Source organism: Leucoraja erinacea, chromosome 12 (assembly GCF_028641065.1).
Source record: "Leucoraja erinacea ecotype New England chromosome 12, Leri_hhj_1, whole genome shotgun sequence".
NCBI lineage: Eukaryota > Metazoa > Chordata > Chondrichthyes > Rajiformes > Rajidae > Leucoraja > Leucoraja erinaceus.
Window position 1 is genome coordinate 43,377,277 of NC_073388.1, and position 24,975 is coordinate 43,402,251.

The 24,975-nt window shown below is 43.7% G+C and overlaps 1 protein-coding gene across 1 annotated transcript in view; it reads left to right on the forward strand.

Moving 5' to 3' along the window:
• The window catches only part of il1rapl2 (interleukin 1 receptor accessory protein-like 2), an 841,694-nt gene that overhangs the window by 375,222 nt on the left and 441,497 nt on the right, over positions 1-24,975 (forward strand). The window contains exon 3 of the mRNA XM_055644012.1: positions 23,893-24,172. Coding sequence (XP_055499987.1) covers positions 23,893-24,172 — 280 coding nt within the window. The remainder of the gene's footprint in view (positions 1-23,892; positions 24,173-24,975) is intronic.

Below are 24,975 nucleotides of genomic sequence, written 5' to 3' on the forward strand. Positions count from 1 at the left end.
TTATCCTACACTCTATGGACAATTTAACAATTCCATTCATTTTCTGGAGACACAAGAAACTGCAGAAGCTGGAATCTTGAGCAAAACACAAAGTATCATTGGTGACCCAAATTAGCCTACGAACCTGAATGTCTTTAGAGTGTGGGAGGAAACCGGGGCACCTAGAGAAAATCCATACAGTCACAGGGAGAATGTACAACCTCTGTACAGACAACACCCATAGTCAGGATCGAACCCGGGTCTATGGCGTTGTAAGACAGCATCTCTACCACTGCGCCACTGTGCTGCCCTAAGTTCAATCCTGGGTCCTGTCTGTGTAGTGTTTGCACGTTCTCCCCATGGCCGCATGGGTTTCCTCTGGATGCTCCGGTTTCTTGCAACATCCCAATGATATGCGGGTTGACAGGTTAGTTAGCTTCTGTAAATTACCCAAAGTGAGTGGGTGAGAGGTAGAATGAGGGGGAGAACAGTGAAGGGTTTTATGTATGAATTTTTGGTTCAAAGGGGCAAAGGGCCATTTTGCATGTTCTATGTCTCTATGTGCATCTCTGTTATACTGTCCCTTGGCAACCCCTGACATCTCCATTGAATATGTGCGCAGTGGCAGGTCGCTGGAATAATTAAGCTTTCCTGCTTGCTGCCCACGCTTGTTTCGACCAGAACCACTCAAGGTCGTGAAGATGACTGTGACAAATGAGATTAAAAATAAGTGGAACAACAAAGCTTACTTTGAATCTTCCCAGGCCAATGGCAAAGCTGTGTGACCAGTCTTGGTCAGAATACTGTTTTTGCTGGGGGAACATGGGACATAGAACAGTACAGCATAGTCCTTTGGTCCACAATGCCTTTGTTAGTTTACAAAGTAAAATGGCCCACTCCATGCCGATCAGCACATACTGGAGACTGCATCAACATCTTGCAACTGCTTCTACTCTAGCAGGCTCTCTGATGTCATGACCATAAAGCTGAGGTGTAAAGAATACACTGAAATACATGAATTTAGGAAATACCTTTCTCCACTGGACCCTCAACTTTCTGACCCACAGACTTCAATCAATGTCTTCCCCTGTCATCAGGCTTCTGAACAGACCTTCCATAAGCTAAGGCACTGTTTGATTCACCTCTGCCTCATTGGGCATTGGACATTGTCTATGGAACTGATGCACCACAATTCGCTACAATGCTGAGAATTATATTCTGCACTCTGTATCTTCCCCTTTCCTGTATCTATTGTAACTCAGTATGAAATTATTCCATCTTGTTAGTTTACAACTACTAGTAAACTTTAGAACTAGTATACGGGTGATCACTGGTCGGCACGGACTTGGTGGGCCCAAGGGCCTGGTTCCACATTGTATCTCTAACTTAAACTAAATTTAAAAAGGATGTTAATCTCGGCAAGTTTATGCTTCATGTAGAGTTCCGTGATGGACTATAGACGCAGCTGATATCCATTTGAAAGTCTGGGGCTATCGTCTTTGGATATGCCCCAAATGGTTCATCACATGTAGAGCACATTCGGCCCATTGAGTCAATGATCTGCTATCCCATTCCTCCCCATGGCCCTCCCATATTCTCCTTCATATACCTATCCAACTGACGTCTGTAGACCACTATCGACCCTGTTTCCACCGCCTATAGGAAGTGAATTCCCAATCCTAACCACAGTGAATATACGTTTTCTGTGCTCTGCTATCCCCTAGTATCATTTGACCAGAGCATTAATCCTAGCAAATCATTTTCTTGTCAGCAGAGAAAAAAAAATCATAAATCCCCTGTGATATGCAATAGTCCTGCTCAGTATACAGTTCTAATCCGATGCTTTCTGTTCCATTTACACCTTTCCACTGCCTATAAATTAGCTCTGTTATTTATGCCTCATTTGTGTCTGTTGCTTCTGATTTATATTTTTATCAATATTGCTTGGTGATGGAAGATGCTGCCAACAAATTTACCTCCAAATCAAAAGGCCTTCTGCAGTTTTTATTCAAATAGATCTCGCACAAAAGATGAAGCCAAGCCTACTTTTGTTGCAGATCAATAATGTGAATCATTCCTAGCCTGAGGTTTCTCTTAACCCAACTGGGAAAACAAACTTGGATTATGTTTTTATAATGTGATCGAGAAAATTTAACAGCAATTGTTCCATCCGATTGTAATCTCTGTGGCATAAACTTCCTCTGTCCCAAAGTGTAAGAGTCATAGACCTATATGTAGCATAGAAACCAGTCATGCAGCCCAAAGTCCAGCAGACCAAGTTGATATTTTGGGCAAGTCTTATTTGGCTCTCTAAACCCTTCCAATCCATATATCTGCCCAAATGTCCTCTGAATGTTGTAATTGTAATAGCTTCTATAGTAGCTCTGGCAACTCATTGCAGATATGGACTACCCACTGAATGAAAATGTTGCCCCTGGGGTTCCTCCTAAATATCCCCTCTCACCATAAGGCTATGCCCACTAGTTATAGAATCCTTAATTCTCTAATATGGGAAAAAGACTGTGAGCGTTCACTTTATCCATGCCCCTCTTGGTTTTGGACAATAAGATTGCCTCTCAGCCTCTTACACTCCAAATAAATAAAGTCCAAGACTATATAGCATTGCAATATAACTAAAAACATGTAAGTTTATGTTAGGCGTGGTGAATCGATTCTGCATCCAACTTTGTGGCATCGTTCTTTTCACTGGGCTATTCCTATCCTTCCTGTCATTGCTATCAGATGTCCATTCAAAAAGACAGTGTCATAGATTCATAGTCATACAGCATGGAAACAGGCACCGGCCCAACTTGCCCACGCCGACTGTACATGTCCCATCTATACTTGTCCCACCTGCTTGCATTTGGACCATATCCCTCTCAACCTATCTTATCCATGTACCGATCTATATGCTTCATAAACGTTGAAATAACCTGCCTCAACTACCTCTCCTGTCAGCTCTTTCCATACCCCTTTTTGTAATAAAACTACAGCTGTCACTAGGTAACATCACCCAGCCGACATAGCAAAGAAACACTTCATATTCTCACCAACAGCAAATTAAGGGATAAAGAAGTATAATTTTTCAATCGTTTTCATTACTTTTGACTTTGATTTTACTCCCATTAACGTTCTGAAGCCTGAGTACAATTCCATTCATTTTCTGGAGACACAAGAAACTGCAGAAGCTGGAATCTTGAGCAAAACACAAAGTGTCATTGGTGACCCTCGGACTATCCTTGATTGGACTTTAATGGCTTTACCTTGCAGTAAATGTTATCCCCTTATCATGTATCTAGACACTATAAATGGCTCAATTGTAACCATGTACTGTCTTTCCACTGACTGGACAGCACACAACAAAAGCTTTTCACTGTACCTCAGTACACATGACAATAAGCTGAACTCAGCAGGTTCCGAACCAAATGACATGTAAAATTATTATTAACTAGACCAGGTTGGGTCCCTGTCACACGGGAGTGCGGGTCCCCAAATGCAATATTCCACCACTCACCCATAGCCCCCAACTGTGCAGGTGCGGCTGACAGGTTCCCGTTGTGACGCCAGAGATCCCCGTTATGACGTGAGTCACGGCAAATCTCCCCAAGAGCGCCTCACCATCCATCTTCCGACCTCTATCCTCCTCCATTCCCCCTCATCCCCAGTGCTTCCAGCCCCTCCTCTTCACCCTCCCTCTTCTTTCCCCTCTCCTTCTCCCCTGCACCACTCCCTCCCTCTACTTTCCCCTACCCTTCTCCCCTCCCTATCCCCCTTGACGTCATTGTGAGGTATTACAGTCCAAAATAAAAAAATCAGAGCACGCGCATAATAGTTAAACGGCAGTTGAAATACCATAAACAAGCATTACAAATAAATGGTATGTTATTTTGATAACAATTATTTCTGGAACATAATAAAGTACAATCTGTTCAAGGTACTGCACATTGAAAGTAGTTTATGAACACTTCAATTTTATGTTCTTTCACTGATTTCTGGATAATATACTGGAGAACACTAAAACATGGGCAGTACAGTTGGACTCGGGTAGATCTGGTGCCACACAACGCTAGAGACCCCGGTTTGATCCTGACCTCGAATGCTGTCTATGTGGAGTTTGCATATTCTCCCTGTGACTGTGTGAGTTTCGTCCGGGTGCTTCGGTTTCCTCCCACATCCCAAAGACGTGTGGGTTTGTAGGTTAATTGGCCCTCTGTAAACTGCCCCTCGTGTGTTGGGAGTGGAAGCAAAAGTAGGATGACGTAGAACTAGTGTGAACGGGTGATCGATGGTTGGCGTGGACTCAGTGGGGTGAAGGGCCATGATGTTTCTCTGCCCATGTCCAATCATCCCTGCAATCATTATATTCTGTGAACTGGCTCTGGAAAAGGATTATACACCGTTCGATGGTAAAAAATATCTGTCAAAGAAAAGCCAATGTCAACGCGATGAGAACACTCTGGCCCTGATCCATGGAGTCACATGCTTGACAGGGGAACCGTAACTGTACACTGGAAGACCTCTAAGATGAGGACATCTCAGCTAAACTTGGGCAATGTCCCCATGAGAGGGAATGGTGAGAAAATTAGTGCCAGTGTTCCCTTGGTGCTCAAAAGTAAAGCAAATAAAATAAAGCTGAAAAGAAGATCATTTGACAACTGATAGCTTGTTAACGCAAGTGAGGAGACATAACAGGAGGTTTAGTAGGGAAATAGGAAATAAAAGAAAATAAGTGTGGTAAAGAGAAAAGCATGAGAATTTTTTTAAATTTTTATAGGGAGACATTGAAACAGGCCCTTCGACCCACCCACCCACCTTCGTGCCGACCATCAATCAACTGTTCACCATCCTTCTCCAACCTTCTCGCTCCCCCCTGCTCCACCCTTCTCCTCCCTTCTCCCCCTTCTCCCCCTTCTCCCCTTCCCTTCTCTCCCCTTCTCCCCCCCTCTCTCCCCCTCTCTCCCCCGCTCTCCGCGTTCTCTAAGGGACTTTGTAACTGTGCCAGCCGTCTTTTACTTTCCTGTTCATCGTGGGTGTGAATTTCAGAGCGCTCCCCCGCTTTCCCTTGCCCCGCCTTTGCGAAGTGTTGTGTGTGTGTGTGTGTGTGTGTGTGTGTGTGTGTGTGTGTGTGTGTGTGTGTGTGTGTGTGTGTGTGTGTGTGTGTGTGTGTGTGTGTGTGTGTGTGTGTGTGCACGTGCACAGATGGTCGATCTGACTCGCGGTTTCATCGCTGATGGTTGATCCAGCTTGAGGTTTTTCAGACGAGTTCCCTTGAGCTTGAAGGTCAAACACAGTCGCTGAAAAGTCGCGTTAGTGGGACAGGCCCTCTAGACCATTCGGCTCATCAAGTTTACTCCGCCATTCAATTATAGCTGATCTATCTTTCCCTCTCAAACACATTCTCCTGCCATCTTCCCATAACCCCTGACATACTTACTAATCAAGAATCTGTCAATCTGCCTTAAAAGTATCTTTTTTTTTTTTTAATAATTTATTTATCAGAAGCAGTGTACAAAAATATAACCAGCGGCATATGCCAAAAACAGTTATTGTACAGCTTTAATTTTAATTTCTAGCTAAAGTTAAGTGAAAAGAAGAGAGAAAAAGCAAGAGAGAGAAAAAGTGGATATGCAAGGATATCATAGACCCTCTAGATTACCAAAATGGCATAGCCAAAGAGTGAGTAAGTAAATGCAATAAGAAAGACGAATGGAAATAAAAAGACAAACACAGAAAGAAAATCAAAAGGTGATGATATACCTGCCTCGCATCCCTCCCTACCCATCACCCAACCCGTAATTAGATTTAACTGCAAAATTGTGTTGTACCATACTATCCTTGTAATAAATCAATGAATGGTGTCCATATCGTCGAAAAATGCTCTGGTTTTTCTGCTAAGACAAGTCTATTATTTTCAAGATGTAGCGGCTCAGACATGATTGTAATCCACATTTTAAGATTAGGGGCAGATGTATGTTTCCAAAATTTGAGAATTAGTTTTTTTGCCGTTATCAGACCATAATTGAGGAAACGTCTTTGAAATATTGATAGCTCAGAGCAGGCTTCTGACGTACCTAGAATAATCAGTTCCGTGTCAGGGTCCAATTTTGTTTTTAATGTTTTTGAGAGAATTTGAAAAATTTCTCTCCAAAGGTTATGTAATTTTATGCAAGAGGCGAAGGAATGGGTTATAGTTCCTTCTTGAAGGAGACATTTATCACAAATAGGAGATACATTTGGTAAGATCTTATTCTGTTTAGACTTTGAATAGTAGAGTCTATGCAGTATCCTGAACAGCAGACAGTTTATAATGAAAATACAGCATTTTCATTCTTACCGTTATTAAGACCAATTTGAATGCCTGATGTATTTAATTAGGAATATTGAAGTTCCACGGATTTAAACCCATGACTCAGTGGTCCCAGACCTTGGACCTTAATCCATGAACATCACCACCAAGCTGTGGCACCCCATTGTAATTTATCAATTGTGCGTTTGCATCAATGTTCACACTCATGTGCAGGTTACACTTCAAAAGTGTTCATTCTCTCATGCTCCCATTTTACAAGCTCAAAATTGTTACAAAACAATGACATACAAGCGACACTCAAAAAGGCACACTGACGCCTCTACTTCCCTTGGAGACTGAGGAAATTTGGGTGGCACGGTGGCGCAGCAGTAGAGTTGCTGCCTTACAGCACTAGAGACCTGGGTTCAAATCTGACTACCGGTGCTTATCTGTACGGAGTTTGTACCTTCTCCCCGTGACCAGTTTTCTGCGGAACCTCCGGTTTCCTCCCGCACTCCAAAGACATGCAGGTGGCAGGTTAATTGGCATGGTCTAATTGTAAATTGTCCCTAGTGTGTAGGATAATATAAGTGTGTGGGGGATTACTGGTCGGCGCAGACTCGATGGGCCGAAGGGCCGTTTTCAGCGCTGTATCTCTAAAACTAAAAACTTTTTTTTTTTAAACTAAAATTCAGCATGTCTCCAATGACTCTTACAAACTTCTAAAGATGCACCATAGAAAGCATACTGTTGAGTTGCATCATAGCATGGTGTGTTGAAAATGCTCTGTCCAAGGCCGCAAGAAATTACATAGATTTATAGATGTAACCTAATCCATCACAGAGACCAGACCTACCACCATTGGCTCCATCTACACTTCAAGTTGCCTCAGAAAAGCAGCCAACGTAATCAAAGACTTGTCCCACTACGGTCATTCCTTCCTTTCCCTACTCCCATCAGGCAGAAGATACCGAGGCTCACACCACCAGACTCTGGGGACCGTTTCTTTTTCTCTGCTATGGAGCTTATGAAAGGTCCTTCCTCCATTAAGAGAGTATCTTTGACCTGACGTATCAATATTAGAGTTTTTGCACCATTTTCAGTCTTTATTTCAGATAACCAGCATCCACAGATTTATTTAATTTTCAAATGCTTTTGTCCATCTCTTGGCTGGGGCAATGTAATTCACTGAATTATTCAATTGTACAGTTTTAGTTTAGTTTCGAGCGTAGAAACAGACCTCTTGGCCCACCAAGTGCATGCCAAATATCTGTGCCATCTCTATAGTACCAGAGATTACCATGCCCACTCCAGTACTGTACTTCAATGTTACACAGTGAAAGATATGTCCCAGCAGTGCTGTACCCTAGACTTAGGTAGTACTAGGTCTGTGCCCACTAATTTAGTTAGTTTAGTCAGTTTTGAAATACGGCATGGAATCGAGCCCTTCTGCCCACCAATTCCACACTGACTACACACAAGTTCACACAAGGACCATGTTATCCCATTTTCTCATCCACTCCCTACCAGTGATGGAAATAGGTTTTAGGAACTAGGGGTACTCTAAGGTCCATGAGGCTGATGTTGGGAAGGAAGAGGGGGGATAATACCCATGTAAAAGTACAAGAATGCATAACTTGTTTATTGTGTATTTATTATAGAGTTTCTTGTGTATTATATGTCATAGCTGCTTTCTTGCATCTCTCTCTCAGATAAATGAAAGCAATGATCATAGAGTGGAATAGGTGACATTTGGGGTCGAGACCCTACTCCAGACTGACAGTCAAGGGAAAGGGAAACGGGAGGTATAGGCATATCTTCCATTCATTTGTCCTTAGTACCGTCTATATCTCTTGTTCCTCTTTCCCCTGACTCAGTCTGAAGAAGGGTCTCGACCCAAAATGTCATCTATTCCACTCTATGATCGTTGGTTTCGTCCGCCTGTCCGCTTGTTTGCTCGCCCTTGGATTACGTAGCGCAGGATAAAGCTGTGAATTCACGCCATTCACCTCCTATTCCCAATCTGATCTTTCTGTCCTGGGCCTCCTCCATTGTTAGAGTGAGGCCCAGCACAAAAAATTGGAGGAACAGCACCTCATATTTTGCTTGGGTACCTTACACCCCAGCGGTATGAACATTGACTTCTCTAACTTCAAATAGCCCTTGCTTTCCCTCTCTCTCCATCCCCTCCCCTTCCCAGTTCTCCCACCGACTGCATTCTATCTCTGTTCCACTCATCCCTGACATCAGTATGAAGAAGGGTCTCAACCTGAAACGTCACCCAGTCCTTCTCTCCAGAGATGCTGCCTATTCCGTTGAGTTATTCCAGAATTTTACATAGATGCATAGAAAATAGGTGCAGGAGTAGGCAATTCGGCCCTTCGAGACATTCAATGTGATCATGGCTGATCATCCACAATCAGTACCCCATTCCTGCCTTCTCCCCATATCTCTTGATTCCACTAGCCCTAAGAGCTCTATCTAACTCTCTTTTGAATGCATCCAATGAGTCATCCTCCACTGCCTTCTGAGGCAGATAATTCCACAAATTCACAACACTGGGTGAAAAGGTTTATTCCTCAGTTCTAAATGGCCTACCTCGTATTCTTAAACTGTGGCTCTTGGCTCTGGACTCCTGCAACATCGGGAACATGTTTCCTGCATCTAGCGCGTCCAATCCCTTGATAATTTTATCTTTCTATAAGACCCCCTCTCATTGTTCCAGTGGGTACAGGCCCAGTTGTTCCATTCTTTCATCATATGACATTTCTGCCATCCCGGGAATTAACCTCGTGAACCTACGTTGCACTCCCTCAATAGCACGAATGTCCTTCCTCAAATTAGGTGACCAAAACTGCACAAAATACTCCAGGTGTGGTCACACCAGGGCCCTGTACAACTGCAGAAGGACCTCTTTGCTCCTATACTCAAATCCTATCATTATGAAGGCCAACATGCCATTAATTTTCTTCACTGCCTGCTGTTCCTTGCATGCTTACTTGCAGTAACTGATGTACAAGTACACCTAGATCTCGTTGCACTTTTCCTTTTCCTAATCTGACACCATACAGAAGAAGGGTCGCGACCCGAAACGTCACCCATTTCTTTGCTCCAGAAATGCTGCCTGTCCTGCTGAGTTACTCCAGCATTTTGTGTCTACCTACCATTCAGATGATAATCTGCCTATTGTTCTTGCCACTAAAGTGGTTGGCCTGACATTTATCCACATTATACTGCATCTGTCATGCATCTTCCCACTCAACCAACATATCCAAGTCACCCTGCACCCTCATAGCATCCTCTTCACAGTTCGCACTGCCATCCAGTTTTGTGTCATCTGCAAATTTGCTAATGTTACTTTTAATTCCTTCATCTGCTAAATGTGCTAATGTTACTTTTAATTCCTTCATCTAAATCATTAATATATATTGTGAATAGCTGCAGTCCCAGCACTAAGCCTTGAGGTACCCCACTAGTCACTACCTGCCATTCTAAAAGGGAACCGTTAATTCCTACTCTTTGTTTCCTGTCTGCCAACCACTTTTCTATCCATGTCACTACCCTACCCCCAATACCATGTGCTCTGATTTTGTCCATTAATCTCCTGTGTGGGACCTTATGAAAGGTTTTCTGAAAGTCCAGGTACACTACATCCACTGGCTCTCCCTTACCCATGTTCCTGTACTACCTCAACTTAGTTGTTAGGGATAACATTAATTTATTTTCATTCATTTTTGAATGACAAATAATTTCAATTCAATTCAAAACGTACAGGTGTATTACCAAGAAGATCTTGGAACACTTCACATTGTTTTTCAATGCTCTGAATAGTCTACTCTTCTGCCTCACTTTCCCAAAGTGTACTTAAATTTAGAGCCTTGTTTTCTGACTCATCCTTCCTCTTAACTAGTATATCAAATACCATTCAACGGTGACTGCTAGCCAAACGTTACTGCACCAGTAACTATTGTCTAACTCTTCATTATTTTTGTTAGCTGAAGGAAATATCGTTCCAGAAAAAATGAATACAATATTCTAACTATGGCACAACCAACGATTTATATAAGTTTTCTATGAGGTTCTTAAGCGTCATTTCCCATTTGAAAATGTAGCATATCATTTGGTTTTGAAGGTTTGTATACCTGAACACTGATTTTTTAAATGTGCACATTTTATGCATCTCCTTTCTCCAAAATACCTCCCAAAATACATCATCGAGTTTTCGAGAGCGGGGAGAACGGGGAGAGCGGGTAGCGCGGAGCGGGGAGCGGAAAGCGGAGAGCGGCGGAGATGGGAGAAAGAGAGACAGAGAGGCACGGAGACAGAGAGGCGCGGAGGCACGGAGGTAGAGAGGCAAATAAAATAACGTGGAATAATTTTAAAAAACGTCATTTACCTGAGCCTTTGCTTGCGGTCCGGTAGCCCTGACCGTGAGTTTAAGACATTCTCTCTTGAATTGTATTCAAAGAACGCAGTGTTAAAATACAATTACATTTACTGAGGAATGTGGATCGATGTTTGATGACACATTGTATAACTACTGTTAAATACTGGCTGTTAACAAGTGCTAATAGTGGCAGTTAACAAATCGTTTTAGTCAGAGTTGAATAAAATGAGAAACGGCTCGAATCTTTCTGCAGTACTCATTAAACCCTAGCTGGAAATTGAAAACTAGTGGAACGCCCCCCCCCCCTCATTTCCATTGTTGCTCCCTACACACTATGAACAATTTATACAGTTCTGATTCACCTTCATCCCATTGAGGACATTGGACTTTGTCTATGGAACTGATGCACTACAATGCTGAGAACTATATTCAGCACCCTGTATCTTCCCCTTTGCCCTATCTATTGCACTGGAGTTTGAATTGATTGTCTCAATGTATGGTATATCTGATCTCTAGATAGAACACAAGACAAAGCTTATCACTGTACCTTGGGGTTCAGGCATCATGCATTTTATGTGAGGGAGCATACAAACCCGCACAGGTGAACCTTTCCATTTGAGTGGGAAATTTGCAAACTCCTTTTTAAATTGTCTTTATTTAACACAAACGTTGTTGATTCTTTTTATTGGTTTAACGCATGATCTCCCATGGCGATCATATTTTTTTTAAAGTCATAAAAATTGATGAGCTGGTGATGATTTAATTCAGCGATCACGGATGATTATCTCCAGCTTGGAATTTGATCTAATTTGGTTGACTGACGCAATCTAATTCTCTTGTGCCAGATGTCCTTATTCTTCACTGGCATGTAAATGAATGCCATTTGGTATGTGTCAATTCTCCAAATTGAGCTCTGCGTTCCTCTCTGGACCAGATGGGCCTCAAACAGCAATTGATTTGGGGTGATCCTGGGATTCGAACATAGAACAAGAACAGGCCATTCGGCCCACAATGTCTGTGCAGAACATGATGCCAATTTAAACTCATCTCCTGGAAATCTAAAATATAAACCAAAAAATGTCGAACTTAGTAAATCAGACAAAGATCCCACATAATGGCAGCACTGTTGAATGGCTGCGGCTCGCCTGCAGTCCGTTTGTTTTTACATTTTTGTGTTGTTTTTTTCGTTTTGAGTAGCTACGTTTTTGGTTTTTAGGTTGTGTTTATGTGGGGGTGGGGGGTTGAAACAGTGCTTGCTGTCTCTTCCTTCGGGGGAATGCGGCTTTTTTGTCATATCCCCCTTCTCTGCCTCCGTCTGTGCTGAGGCCTAATGGCGGAGCTGGCGACCTCGAGGCTCCGGAGGCAGAGCCAGTCAGGACTCACCCTGGGCTCGCTCCCGTGAGGGCGGCCCAGCTCGGGGCTGGAACGGCGCTCCTGTGAGGGGCTGTGACGTTCCCGTGAGGGCGGCCTGGCGCGGGGCTGAGACGCTCCCGTGAGGGCGGCCCAGCCCGAGGGAAACGACGCTCCCGTCGGGGTGGCCCAGCTCCAGGGTAACATCGCTCATGTCGGGGCAGCCCAGCTCGACGGCAACGGCGCTCACGTCGGGGTGGCCCAGCTCGAGGGTAACGGCGCTCCCGTAAAGGGAGGCCCAGCTTGAGGGTAACGGCACTCCCATCGGGGCGGCCCAGCTCGAGGGTGGATTGGCGCTCCTGTCGGGGTGGCCCAGCTCGAGGGTAACGGCGCTCACGTTGGGGTGGCCCAGCTCGAGGGCAACGGCGCTCCAGTGAGGGCGGCCTGGCGCGGGGCTGAGACGCTCACGTGAGGGCTACCCGGCTCGGGGCTGGAACAGTGCTCCGGTGGCTGAGACGGCGTTCTGGCGGCAGTGACCTGAGTCCGGGGTTCGGCCGCGGGCCAGTGGACGATGTCGTCAACAGCAGCGTCCGCTGGACTGGAGGGCGGCAGCTTCGACCCCCCCGGGCCATGGTGTTTGAACCGGCCCATTCGCGGAGCTCGGTGAGCCGCGGGACTGATTATTCCCTTGCCCGGTGGGGAATCGCCTCAGCGCAGAGTAGGAAGAGGAGGGAAGAGACTGCAGCCCTAAGATTTTTGCCTCCATCACAGTGAGGAGGTGCTTGGTGGACTCACTGTGGTGGATGTTAATTTGTGTTTACTGTCTGTTCTGTTGTTTATTATTGTATTATTGTATGTATGACTGCAGGCACGAAATTTCGTTCAGACTGAAAGGTCTGAATGACAATAAAGGAAATTCAATTCAATTCAATTCAATTCAATAGATAATTCTTCTCAGGCATCCAAAAGTCCAGACTCTTACCACTGACTCCATCTACATTTCATGCTGTCTTAGAAAAGCAGCCAACATAATAAGACTAATCCCACCATGGTCATTCCTTCTCTCTGCTCTCATCCAGCAGAAAGTACAGAAGCTTGAAAGTACGCACAATTAGACTCAGGAACAGCGTCATCACCTCCGTTACCAGGCTTCTGAATGGTCCATCCATAAGCTAGGGTACAGTTCCATTCACCTCTACCCCATTGAGGACATTGGACTTTGTCTATGGAACTGGTGTGCTGCACAGCTGAGAACTATATTCTGCACTGTACCTTTGTTCTACCTATTGTACTTGAGTTTAAACTGCTTGTATCAATGTATGGTATATCGGATCTGTATGGATCGCATGCAAAACAAAGGTTTTCACTGTACACTGAGGATTTACGCGGGAGGTTACGTGATAGAAAAGAGGCACATAATTAAAAAACGGAAAAATTAGACACACACAGCACAGTGGTGCATGGTAAAGTTGCTGTCTTACAGCGCCAGAGACCCAGGTTTAATTCTGTGTGGAGTTTGCACGTTCTCCCTGTAACCACGTGGGTTTTTTTTTTCTGGTGCTTCAGTTTCCTCCCTCATTCTAACAACATGTAGGTTTGTAGGTTACTTGGTCTCTGTATATTATCCCTAGTGTGCACGATAGAACTAATATATGGGAGATCGTTGGTCAGCACGAACTAGGTGGGCCGAAAGGCCCTTTTCTACACTGTATCCCTGAATTAATTGATAAAATATTGATGCTCCTGACACATCATCAGTGATGTAACCTGGGGACTTTGGGTGTTTCGGGTCTTTCAACATCAGACACCCTTGCCCAGGCGACCCAGCCGTGACTGATCAGACCACGACTTGTGTTCAGGTGGCATTCACTCCACCCCATGGACCTTCTCTCCTGATCCAGAGCCATCTCAAGGCTTTCTCCACTGCCTCTGTGGTGTCCATTCCATTGATGCCCAGTATACTCAAGGCTTTGTAGAATGATTGCCTAGAAAAACATCTGCAACCAACCTCGATGGGCATACATCTTGCCTTCCAGCTCTGCGTACGGCAGTCTATGACCAGCACTTCGTACTTGGTCTAAACTAACACTAAACACTGTGCTGTTAGGAGTAATTTTGAGCTTTGATATTGAATGAACAAGCGTATTATTTCACAAATACATAAAGCAAACACACATAAAATGCGAGGTACTTGTACATGTGACAATAATTAACCTAAACTTAAATCTAAAGACCAGCACAGTCACAAACTGAGCAGGAGGAAGCATTGGCCCTTCAAAGTTGCTCGTTCAACTTTTCATGGGTATTTACCACTCAGGCCACTGCTGTCCAGGTAAACAGCTCGTTGATACCCACGGAAGGGCAATTAGCAGTGGACATTAATGACAACACCCTCCGAAGGGAAAAATAATTACTATCTTCATTTAATTTAGTTTAGAGAAACAGTGTGGAGACAGGCCATTCGGTCCACCGAGTCCGTGCCGACCTGCCATCACCAATTCTATCCTACAGACCAGGGACAATTTACAGAAGACAATTAACCTGCAAACCTGCAGCTCTTTTGGAATGTGGGAGGAAACCGGAGAAAACCTTGCGGTCACCTGGGAAATGTGCCAACCCCGCCCAGACCGCACCCGTAGTCAGGATTGAACCCGGGTCTCTGCCACTGTGTGGCAGCAACTTGACCACTGTGCCACCGTGCTGCCTTTCTGACTTAAACGAGTTGAGCCAAAGCTTTGGTGTGTTCCTTGCTGAACGGTGGAGAGAAATGCTTCATATTTTTTCTCTGCAATCTAGTCACACTTTTTTTGCCAAACATGGATCCTCAGAACTGAAATGATTGCCAGTACAGCACGGACTTTGACAGCAAATAGACCATCTTATGAGGAGCCATAAGGTCAATGAGTGCAGGAGCTGCGAGTTAAGCAAGCACTTAAGAAATTGGTGATGGTTTCCTTCGATTAGATGCAGGAGATTCTGTTCAAGTGGAGTGGATGAGCTGGATATAGTTTCTGGCTGCAGCTGTTAAACTGTAGAATGATTGATAATATCACTACATAACTAAGGTGGTGATGTCCCATTACTGGCAGCCCTTCACTTACTGAGCACAAAGAAATCCTCAAAACACACTGGAAACAATTTATTTCCCAACACAAATCTAGTATAAATTGTGCAGATTGACCCATAAGAAAATGAATGTATGCTGCAGTCGTTCACACCTCTGTGCAATTGGTTAAAGACCAATTAAATGAAATAAAATCAAATCAAAGGGGTGGCGCAGCGGGGCAGCACAGTGGTGCAGCAGTAGAGTTGCTGCCTCACAGTGCCGACCAGCGATTACCCTGTACACACGGGCGACAGTTTTCAATTTTTACTAAAGCCAATTAACCTACAAACCTGCATGCCTTTGTAGTGTGGGAGGAAACCGGAGTGCCCAGAGAAAACCCGTGTACAAACGTACAGGGAGACTGTACAAACTCGGCACAAAAAGCACACATAATCAGAATCGAGACCGGGTCTCTGGCGCTGTAAGGCAGCAACTCTACCACTGTGCCACTGTGCTGCAGACTTAACCTGCTGTGCCAGAGACCAGGGTTTGATCTCGACTACGGGTGCTGTCTGTACAGAGTTTGTACGTTCTCCCCGTGACCTCGTGGGTTGTCTCCGAGATCTTCTTCAGACTGAAAGTAGAGGGGAGGGAACTGGAGGTAAGCAAAGGCCAGAACGATGCAAGGCTGGCAACAGATGACCAAGGAAGGGTGACGTCTACAATGGCCGGCCCATTGTTGGCTGGGGAAGAGATGTTAACGAAGGGGTACAAGGATGCGAACAATAGAACTAGTAGGATACTTTGGGAGGGAGAAGTAGGGGGTGGGAGAGAGAAGGAATGCAGGGGTTACTTAGAGAAGTTGTTTAGTAATTAGAGAAATTGTCGTTCATACCGCTGGGTTGTAAGCTGCCCAAGCGAAATATGAGCTGTCTGTTGGAATATTGGTTAACTTAAAAAGCAGGAAATGGGGCAAATAGATGTTGCTCAGATTGGTGATGGATTGGACAGGGTATATCCAAAGGGTAAGTGTAATATGAACATTGATTTGTGCATTCAGAAGGTTTAGACCAGGACTGTGCAGAGCATAATTGTATAATTGTATGTAGATTTGGCTCGACTGCATGTGGAGTATTATATGCTGGTGTGGTCACAACTCTAAAGGAAGGATATGATTATGTTAAGGGGAGAACAAACCAGGCTGTATGTCCGTGAGAGGTCTCCTATGGTCCTGAGTGGTCTCCAAAGAGTTGTCGCGTCTTTCTGGTCGCCGCTAAATTTTCAACATGTTGGAAATTTTGGCGACCCATAACACGGGTGCCAGCAGTCGCCTGTAAAGGCCGCGTAAGTGGGACAGGCCCTTAAGACTATCGTCCTCAATGTTAAAAACCACTAATATTCATGTCAACTGCAGTCTTACTTATCATGCCTCCTGTATTATTATTGTCTATACACAATAATAATGGCCTCAGCAGTGATTCCTTTGCAACACCATTGGTGAAAGGCTTCCAAAAACCTGACCAAATTTCCATTCTGCCACCTCTTCACAAGTTCATCAGTCATAAGAGCAGAATTAGGTGATTTGGCCCATCGAGTCCACTCTACCATTCAATCGTGGCTGATCTATCTTACCCTCTCAACCCCATTCTCCTGCCTTCTCCCCATAACCTTTGATACCATTACTAATCAAGAACCTGTCAAACTCTGCTTTAAAAATATCCAATGACTTGGCCTCCATGGAGGTCATTGGAAATTAATTCCACAGATCCTCCACCCTCTGGCTAAAGAGGTTCCACGTCACCTCTTCTCTAAAGGTACGTTCCTTTTATACTGAGGGTGTGTCATCTGGTCCGAGACTCTATCACTCTCCACTCCATCCAAGCCTTTCTCCATTGGTAGGTTTCAATGAGATCCTTACACATTCTTCTCAAGTCCAGTGAGAATCGGCCAGAGCTATTAAACACTCACCATGCATTAGCCCAATCCAATTCTATGCTTACTTTGATCTGGTATTTCTAGCCTCCATTTGATCTGGTATTTTGTTGGTTTACATGCTTGATCAATGATATTTTATCATTAATGTTTTATTATTATTAATGTTTAGTGTTTTCTGAGTCATTCGTAACTGTCACTGTATGTCATGTTGTTACTTGTGGGTGGAGCACCAAGGCAAATTCCTTGCATTGTGAATGCTTGGCCAATAAACTTACTTACTTACTTTGAACAGTGCTGGAGTCGCTCAGCTCGTCTGGCACCATCTCAGGAGAACATGGATAGGCTTAAGAAGGGCCACGACCCAAAGCATCACCTTTCCATGTTCTCCTGAGATGCTGCCTAATCTGCAAAGATACTGCAACACCAAAGATAGACACCAAGTGCTGGAGTAACTCAACGGGTCAAGCAGCATCTCCTGAGAAAAAGGTTGGGTGAAGTTTTGGGCCGGGACTTTTCTTCAGACTGAAAGTAGAGGGGAGAGAACTGGAGGTTAGAAAAGGCTTTTGTAAACCAGCATCTGCAGTTCCTTGTCTCCACTCCTTGCTTTCTGTTCCTGATTCCACTTTACCTCTCTACCATAATTCCTCTATTCATTCACAATTCTCTACACTAATCTTTATCCTCACTTGTCATCCCATTGCAACAGGCTGCGTATCTTGAAGTCCGCATGATCCTTTGTATCAGCTATATGTTCTTGGTTTCTGAAGACATTGTCCTACAGCATGGAAACAGGTCCTGCAGCCTATCTTGTCCATGCCCCATTTTAGCTAGTCCCATTTGCTCGCGTTTGACCCATATCCCTCGAAACATTTCCTTCACATGTGCCTATCCAAAACATTTTTTTATTTTTTGTTTAGTTATGGCTTGGAAACAGACACTTTAGCCAACCGAGTCCATGCTGACCATGATCACTCATACACTAGTTCTACCCTCCACACAATTTACAGAAGCCAATTAATCCTACAAACCTGCAGGTCTTTGGGAAGCAACTGGAGCACCCAGAGGAAAGCCACGCAGCCACAGGAAGAATGTATATACTCTGTACACTTAGCACCAATAGTCAGGGTTGAACCGGGGAATCTGTAGGGCAGCAACTCTACCGCTGTGCCACTGTGCCGCTGTAAGTTACATGTCACCTGCACACTTTGCAAACATCCTTCCATACACACGTAAGGTTGTGAACAAAACCCATCAGTGATGCCCACATGGACCACTTGGAAACTTTGCTGTTCATCTTTATCATAAAGCAGGTGCAGGATTGGAAAGCAGGAAGAATTGGGCCTGCTTCTATACGATCTCAATGGCCACATAACCATACTTTCCATAATCTCACGCAGGCTTTATTTGTTTACACATAAATTATCAGAATTTAATATGAAACATAGAGCTACCAACAATGTTGATATAGGGACTCAAATTGTTTTAAATCGCTAATTATATCATAAAGGGAGCTCAAAAGGAACAATGTCATAAAGTCAGTGAACAGTGGGCGATCGTTTTGCTGGACACCTTCGTTCATTCTGCCTAGAAGTACCTGATCTCCTGGTTGCCTAGCACTTTGATTTCCCTTACCATTCCCATACTGACCTTTCTGTCCTAGGCTCCTCCATGGTCAGAGTGTGACTAAATGCAAATTGGAGTATCAGCATCTCATATTTCGCTTGGGTAGTTTGCAACCCAGTGGTACGAATATTAATTTCTCTAACTTCAAGTAACCCTTGCATTCCCTCTCTCTTCATTCCTCCCCACCCAAGTCGCACCAGCTTCTCTTTCTCACATAGCAAAGAGCTAACAATGGGCTGTTTCCTTTATCATCGTTACTTTTTCACATATCTTTCATTCTTTTGTTCCATATCTCTCTACAATCACTGTCTATATCTCTCCTTTCCCTTTCCCCTGACTCTATTCCGAACAAGGGTCTCGACCCGAAATGTCACTCATTTCTTCTTTCCAGAAATGCTGCCTGTTCCACTGAGTTACTCAAGCATTCTGTGTCTATCTTCGGTTTAAACTAGCATCTGCAGTTCCCTCCTCCACAGATGGTTGGGCAATTACACATAGTCTATCAATCAGAAAATGCAAAGAATGTTACTAGGAACTGCCTGGTTCTAAGTGACTGATTAAAAAAAGTGTACAAAGTATATGAATCTATCCATCTGTATCTACATCAATATACTGGTCAGGATTATGTGTTGGTTTAAACAGACAATAATTTTTTGGATGTTTATGGATAAAACATGAACAGGAATGTTGCATAATATCATTTCAAATTAGCTCAGACTGAATATTAATTAAGTGGAACATGACTGGAGAACCACCTTGTTAAATTCAGCTGCTTCCCTTATCTAATTATTTCTCTCATCTATATTCAACGTTGCCTTTATCTTGTGCCAGAGAGGCCAGCGATATTACTCTGCATAACTCCCCCACCATTGCCCTCTGTGAATCGCAGGGTGAATTAACGCCCACATGGTACATTTCTCATCAGACTCAAGGAAAAGAAATGTTCACATCAACTACTATTATGTGACCTTTTTAAAGCCTGTGCATTCAACCTGTACCTTGAATATGTTTGCACATTCATTTTGCTTCAAGTAGGTGCAGTCAGTCCCGGTTATTAAAATTGTTGAGATCAAGAATATTGAACTTTTAGGCCTTCATTTTCTTGGCCTTTGGTGAACGGCAATTTTTTCAAAAACTAATTAAACAGCCCTTTGAGTAAAGTGGTGGGTAATATTAACTGGTTCCAAAAGATATAGTGCATGATTGACTCATTTTGTGAAGCATTCTGCCACTTAAAATCTGTGGCAATGGAATGAAATATGGAACGTAAAAAAAGTTCAGCATAGGCTTTGGCCCACAATATCTGTTCCTTTCATAATGCCAAGATAAACTAAGCTCATCTGTCTGCACATGATTCATATCCCTCCATTCCCTGCATATCCATGGGCCTGTCGGAAAGCTTCTTAAACACCACTATCATATCTGCCTCCACCACCAATCCTGGCAGCGCATCCCAGGCACCCACCATTCTGTCACTGTGAGAGCCACTCCACTGTGCTGCCCTGAACTTCCTACAAAACACTACCATGGAGATCCTTCACTAGAAATTCAGCAATGGTTCAATATCACAAGGGATAGGCAAAAATGGAATTTCCAATGATGCCCATAACACTAATAAGTGTGAAAATAGTTGGATTATTGTCTGATAATCAGTACATCGTAAACTCATATATATCATCTGTGATCTAAAATTCTGGCAATTCACTTGTCTGTTGATTTAAAATTATAAATCTACTTCCATTACCAAATCCTACCTCAACTCCCTCCAGGCCAATTGACTTTAAAGTATATCATCCATCATTTGCCTGCTGTTCAATTATTTGTATTTATCCAAGTAGCAACATCGTTTCAGCAAGGGTAAAATACATGGGATCAGTGGATAACATATAGTTCATGAAAAATTGTACTGGGGGAAGGACAGCCCATAAGGAGCTATTTGTAGACAAACAAATGTTGAATCAAACATTGCACAGCAAATTATAGAGGTTTATAAAAATCTATAACTTTATCTATCACTAAATCTATAAAATTATAAAAGGGCCATAGAAAAGATGAATAGCGATTCTGCAATCCAGGATAGAAGAGGCTAAAACTAGAAGGCATAGATTTAAGTTGAGAGGGGAAAGGAAAGGCCCATCTGCCCATTGAGTTTGCGCTAACCAGTAATCACCCATACACTAGTTCTATCCTAAACACTGGGACAATTTACTGAAGCCAATTAACCGACAAACCTGCACATCTTTGGAGTGTGGGTGGACACCTAAGCACTCATAGAAAATCCACGCGGTCATAGGGAGAATGTGCAAACTCTACATAGACAGCACCCAGAGTCAGGATCAAACCCAGATCGCTGGTGCTGCATCACTATGGTTTTCTCCAGGTGTATTTCTAAACTAAAATTAAGAAAAATCTTTTTTGGGAATGTTTGCCTTGGATCAATTGATTCATGCATTTACTTCCCAAAAACAAAGCACGATGCAATGATGTTGCAGAGGATGTGTTATGGTCCACTTTGCCCATGGTGTCTCTTTGTAAGGGCAGTCCTAATGATTCCACTCCTCCAGCCTTTCACCAAAGCCCTCTGAGGAATACCTCATCAGGTGTTCATCCAGTTAACTTTTGAAATGTAATATTGAATGTGCTCAATGTGTGAGACAAGAACTCATTGGTAATATTCCACCTTACCATGACTGCTCTGGCAAACAAAGCACAATGAAATGATGTTGCAGAGGATGTTTTATGGTTCACTCTGCCCAGTGAAATTCATTTTTGTACACAGTTCAGTACAAGTATCTCGATACATTAGCACTCAGATACATCTTAGATAAGCATCTCAGAAACAGGGCGGCACAGTGGCGTAGCGATGGGGGTTGCTGCCTTCTGGCACCAGAGACCCGGGTTCGATCCTGACCACAGGTGCTCTCTATATAGAGTTTGTACATTCTCCCTGTGACCTGCGTGGGTTTTCTCCGGTTGCTCCAGTTTCCTCCCACATTCCAAAGACGTGCAGGTTTATGCGTTAATTAGGTTCCGTAAGTTGTTAAATTATTGTCAAGTTGTAGGATAGTGCTAGTATGCAGGGTGATTGATTGATCAATGCGGACTTGATGGGCCAAAGGGCCTGTTTCCTCACTTCTTTATTTCTAAAGTCGAAAATAAAGTCAGTACAAGTGGGTAGAAATAGTATGCTGAGGCAGTATCCAGAGTCACCAGATTTGGTGTCACTTCCCTTGCTGTTGAAAATCTTCCCGAAAAATCTGTTCTTTCAAAGCCCTTCCAATCACGAACCTCCTGAATCGTTATAGGTACACAAAAATGCTGGGAAAACTCAGCGGGTGAGGCAGCATCTATGGAGCGAAGGAAACAGGCGATGTTTCGGGTTGACAGGTCAGAAATAGGCAACGGTTGTATACCTTCGATTTTCCACCATCTGCAGTTCCTTCTTAAACAATTCCTGCATCTTTATGAAACCTCCTCTGATTTTGGGCTGACCGAACCCAGTCTCGTTAGGTCTCCGTATGTGAAAAGATAAAATGCTCGCCCAATCCAAACACTGCTTGTGTGAATCCTCTCCGCAGTCCCTCAAAAGTCTTGGCATCCTTCTTCTATGACATTCCCCATGGCTTGTTGGACTAATTGACATTCTCAAATACATGCAGTCTATAGAGAAGATGAAAGGAAACATTGCTAATAGTGTAGAGAAAATGGCTATTTGATGCTTGTCTATAAAATAGTTTTACTCTCTGCTGGGCAAAGATCTTTATTGATACAATGGTTGTAAGAACAACTCATTTGGCATGTACAATATTTGTTGAATTATTTTCTAAGGCTTTGGCAGAATGCTCTATGTTTTGTTCACTAATTCAATTGTTGCATGCCTGAAGTTATTACGTTTTTATTTGGTGGTAGACAAAAATGCTGGAGAAACTCAGCGGGTGAGGTAGCATCTATGGAGTGAGGGAATAGGTAACATTTCATGTTGAGACCCTTCTTCAGACTTTTCCCACTTTTCCCATTTTTCCCACTTTGCCTCATCTTTTACTCTCCTGACAGTATAAAGGCTCCCCTTTGTTGCTTGTTTTTAATCTAGTTCTGCCATCTCAGCAAGCAGTATTCCGTTAGATTAGAGGCACAGCCTGCAAACAGGCCCACCGAGTCTATGCGGACCAGCGATCACCCGTACACTAGCTCTATCTTACACACTTGGGGCAATTTATAATGTACAGAAGCCAATTAACCTACACAACCTACACGTCTTTGGAGTGTGGGACAACACCCAAGCACCCAGAGAAAGCCCACGTGGTCGCAGGGAGAAGGTACAAACTCTGTACATGAAGCATCTATAGTCAGGATCAAACCAAAGTCTCTGGCGCTGTGAGGCAGCAATTCTACCACTGCGCCACTGCGCCACCCACAATTACTCAAAATTATTATTATTTGAAATAATTGCAAAGTTATTTGTGATAAGTTTATCAAATATTATCATAGATTATCACTTTGTCTTTGGTTCCTTATGCCAACTGTGTTATCAGTGTCTGGTGGAGCCTTACGAGTCAGTGTGCCTGCTGCTCATCTTTCAGCTACAGGGATGTAGGTTCCAGCGCCTCCACAATCTGGGCTGTCACTCCAGTCTATCTTAGTTTAGTTTTGTTTATTGTCACGTGTACCGAGGTATAATGAAAAGTCTTTGTTGCGTGCTAACCAGTCAGCAGAAAGACAACACATGATTGCAATTGAGCCGTCCACAATGTACAGATAAAGTGAATAACATTTAATGCAAGATATTTGTTAAGTTTCAATGAGTTCCCTACCCATCCTTCTGAACTCCAGTGAGTAAAGGTCCAGTGCCGACAAAAATCATCATTAGTTCACCCAATTAACCCCCGGGATCATTTTGTTAAACTTTCCCTCGACCCTGTCCAATGCACATCCCAACTCAGATATGGGTCCAAAAACTGTTCACAATAATTCCATGCTGTATCTCTAAACTAAACTAAATATCTTCATCCGGGATACACACACATATATTTTATACACACACGCACACACACACACGCACACACACGCACGCACACACACGCACACACACACACACGCACACACACGCACACACATGCATGCACACACACGCACACGCACGCACACGCACACACACATGCACGCGCACACACGCACACACGCACACACGCACACGCACGCACACATTCCTCTGGATAGAGTAACCAGCTCTCACAAAAAGACTGAGGTGTCTAACGTTATTTTTTAATCTTTATGCTTTCTCAACAGTTGACGTTTGTATCGATTGGTCTGTGGATCTGAAAAAATACATGGTGCTGGCGGGAGAACCAGTACGTATCAAATGTGCTCTTTTCTATGGTTACATCCGGACGAACTACAGCATGGCACAGAATTCTGGACTCAGCCTAATGTGGTACAAGAATAACGGGCAAGGAGATTCAGAAGAACCCATTATATTCTCTGGTCGTAGAATGAGCAAAGAGGAGGATTCGATTTGGTTCCATTCAGTGGAGATAAAGGACAATGGATTTTACACATGTGTATTAAGGTAAGAACATGTTTGCAAACCACAAGTGAAGTTATATTGATGAAGATGTTATAGCTCCAATCGACTCAAGATTGTCCGATTTGTTTTTAAATATTTCCATACCGGTGGAGAATAAACTTAAATGTCTGGAAGCTGAAGTTTTAGTTTAGAGATACAGCGTTGAACCAGGCCCTTCAGCCCACAACGTCCATTCCGATCAGCAATCACTTGTACACTGGTTCTATTCTACACACCAGGAACAGCTTACAGAAGCCAATTAACTGAGAAACACACACGGCTTGGAGTGTGGAAGGAAACCGGAGCACCCGGAGAAAACCCACGTGGTCACAGGAGGAAAGTACAAAGTCTGTACAGACAGCACCCGTAGTCAGGATCGAACCCGGGTCGCTGGTGCTGCAAGGGACAACTCTGCCGCTGCACCACTGTGCCGTCTGGCTGTTTTATGGAACATTAATCCAGGGTTCCTTCTGAGTCACTTGAAACCCATTCATCCTCTTCTGAGTCACCGGCACCCCAATCATTACTGACTGACTCACCAGGGCCCAGTTACTTTGTAGAAACAAGGACTTGCAGAGGCTGGTTGCAATTGCTAGTGATCCAGGTTCGATCATGAATACGGGTGCTGTCTGTATGGAGTTTGCACGTTCGCTCTGTGACCAACCGCTTGGGTTTTCTCTGGTGCTCTGGTATCCTACCATATCCCAAAGATGTGCAGGTTTGTAAGTTCATTGGCTTCTGGAAAATGTCTCCAGTGTCTTGGATAGATCTAGTGTGTGGGTGATCGATAGTTAGTGTGGACTCGG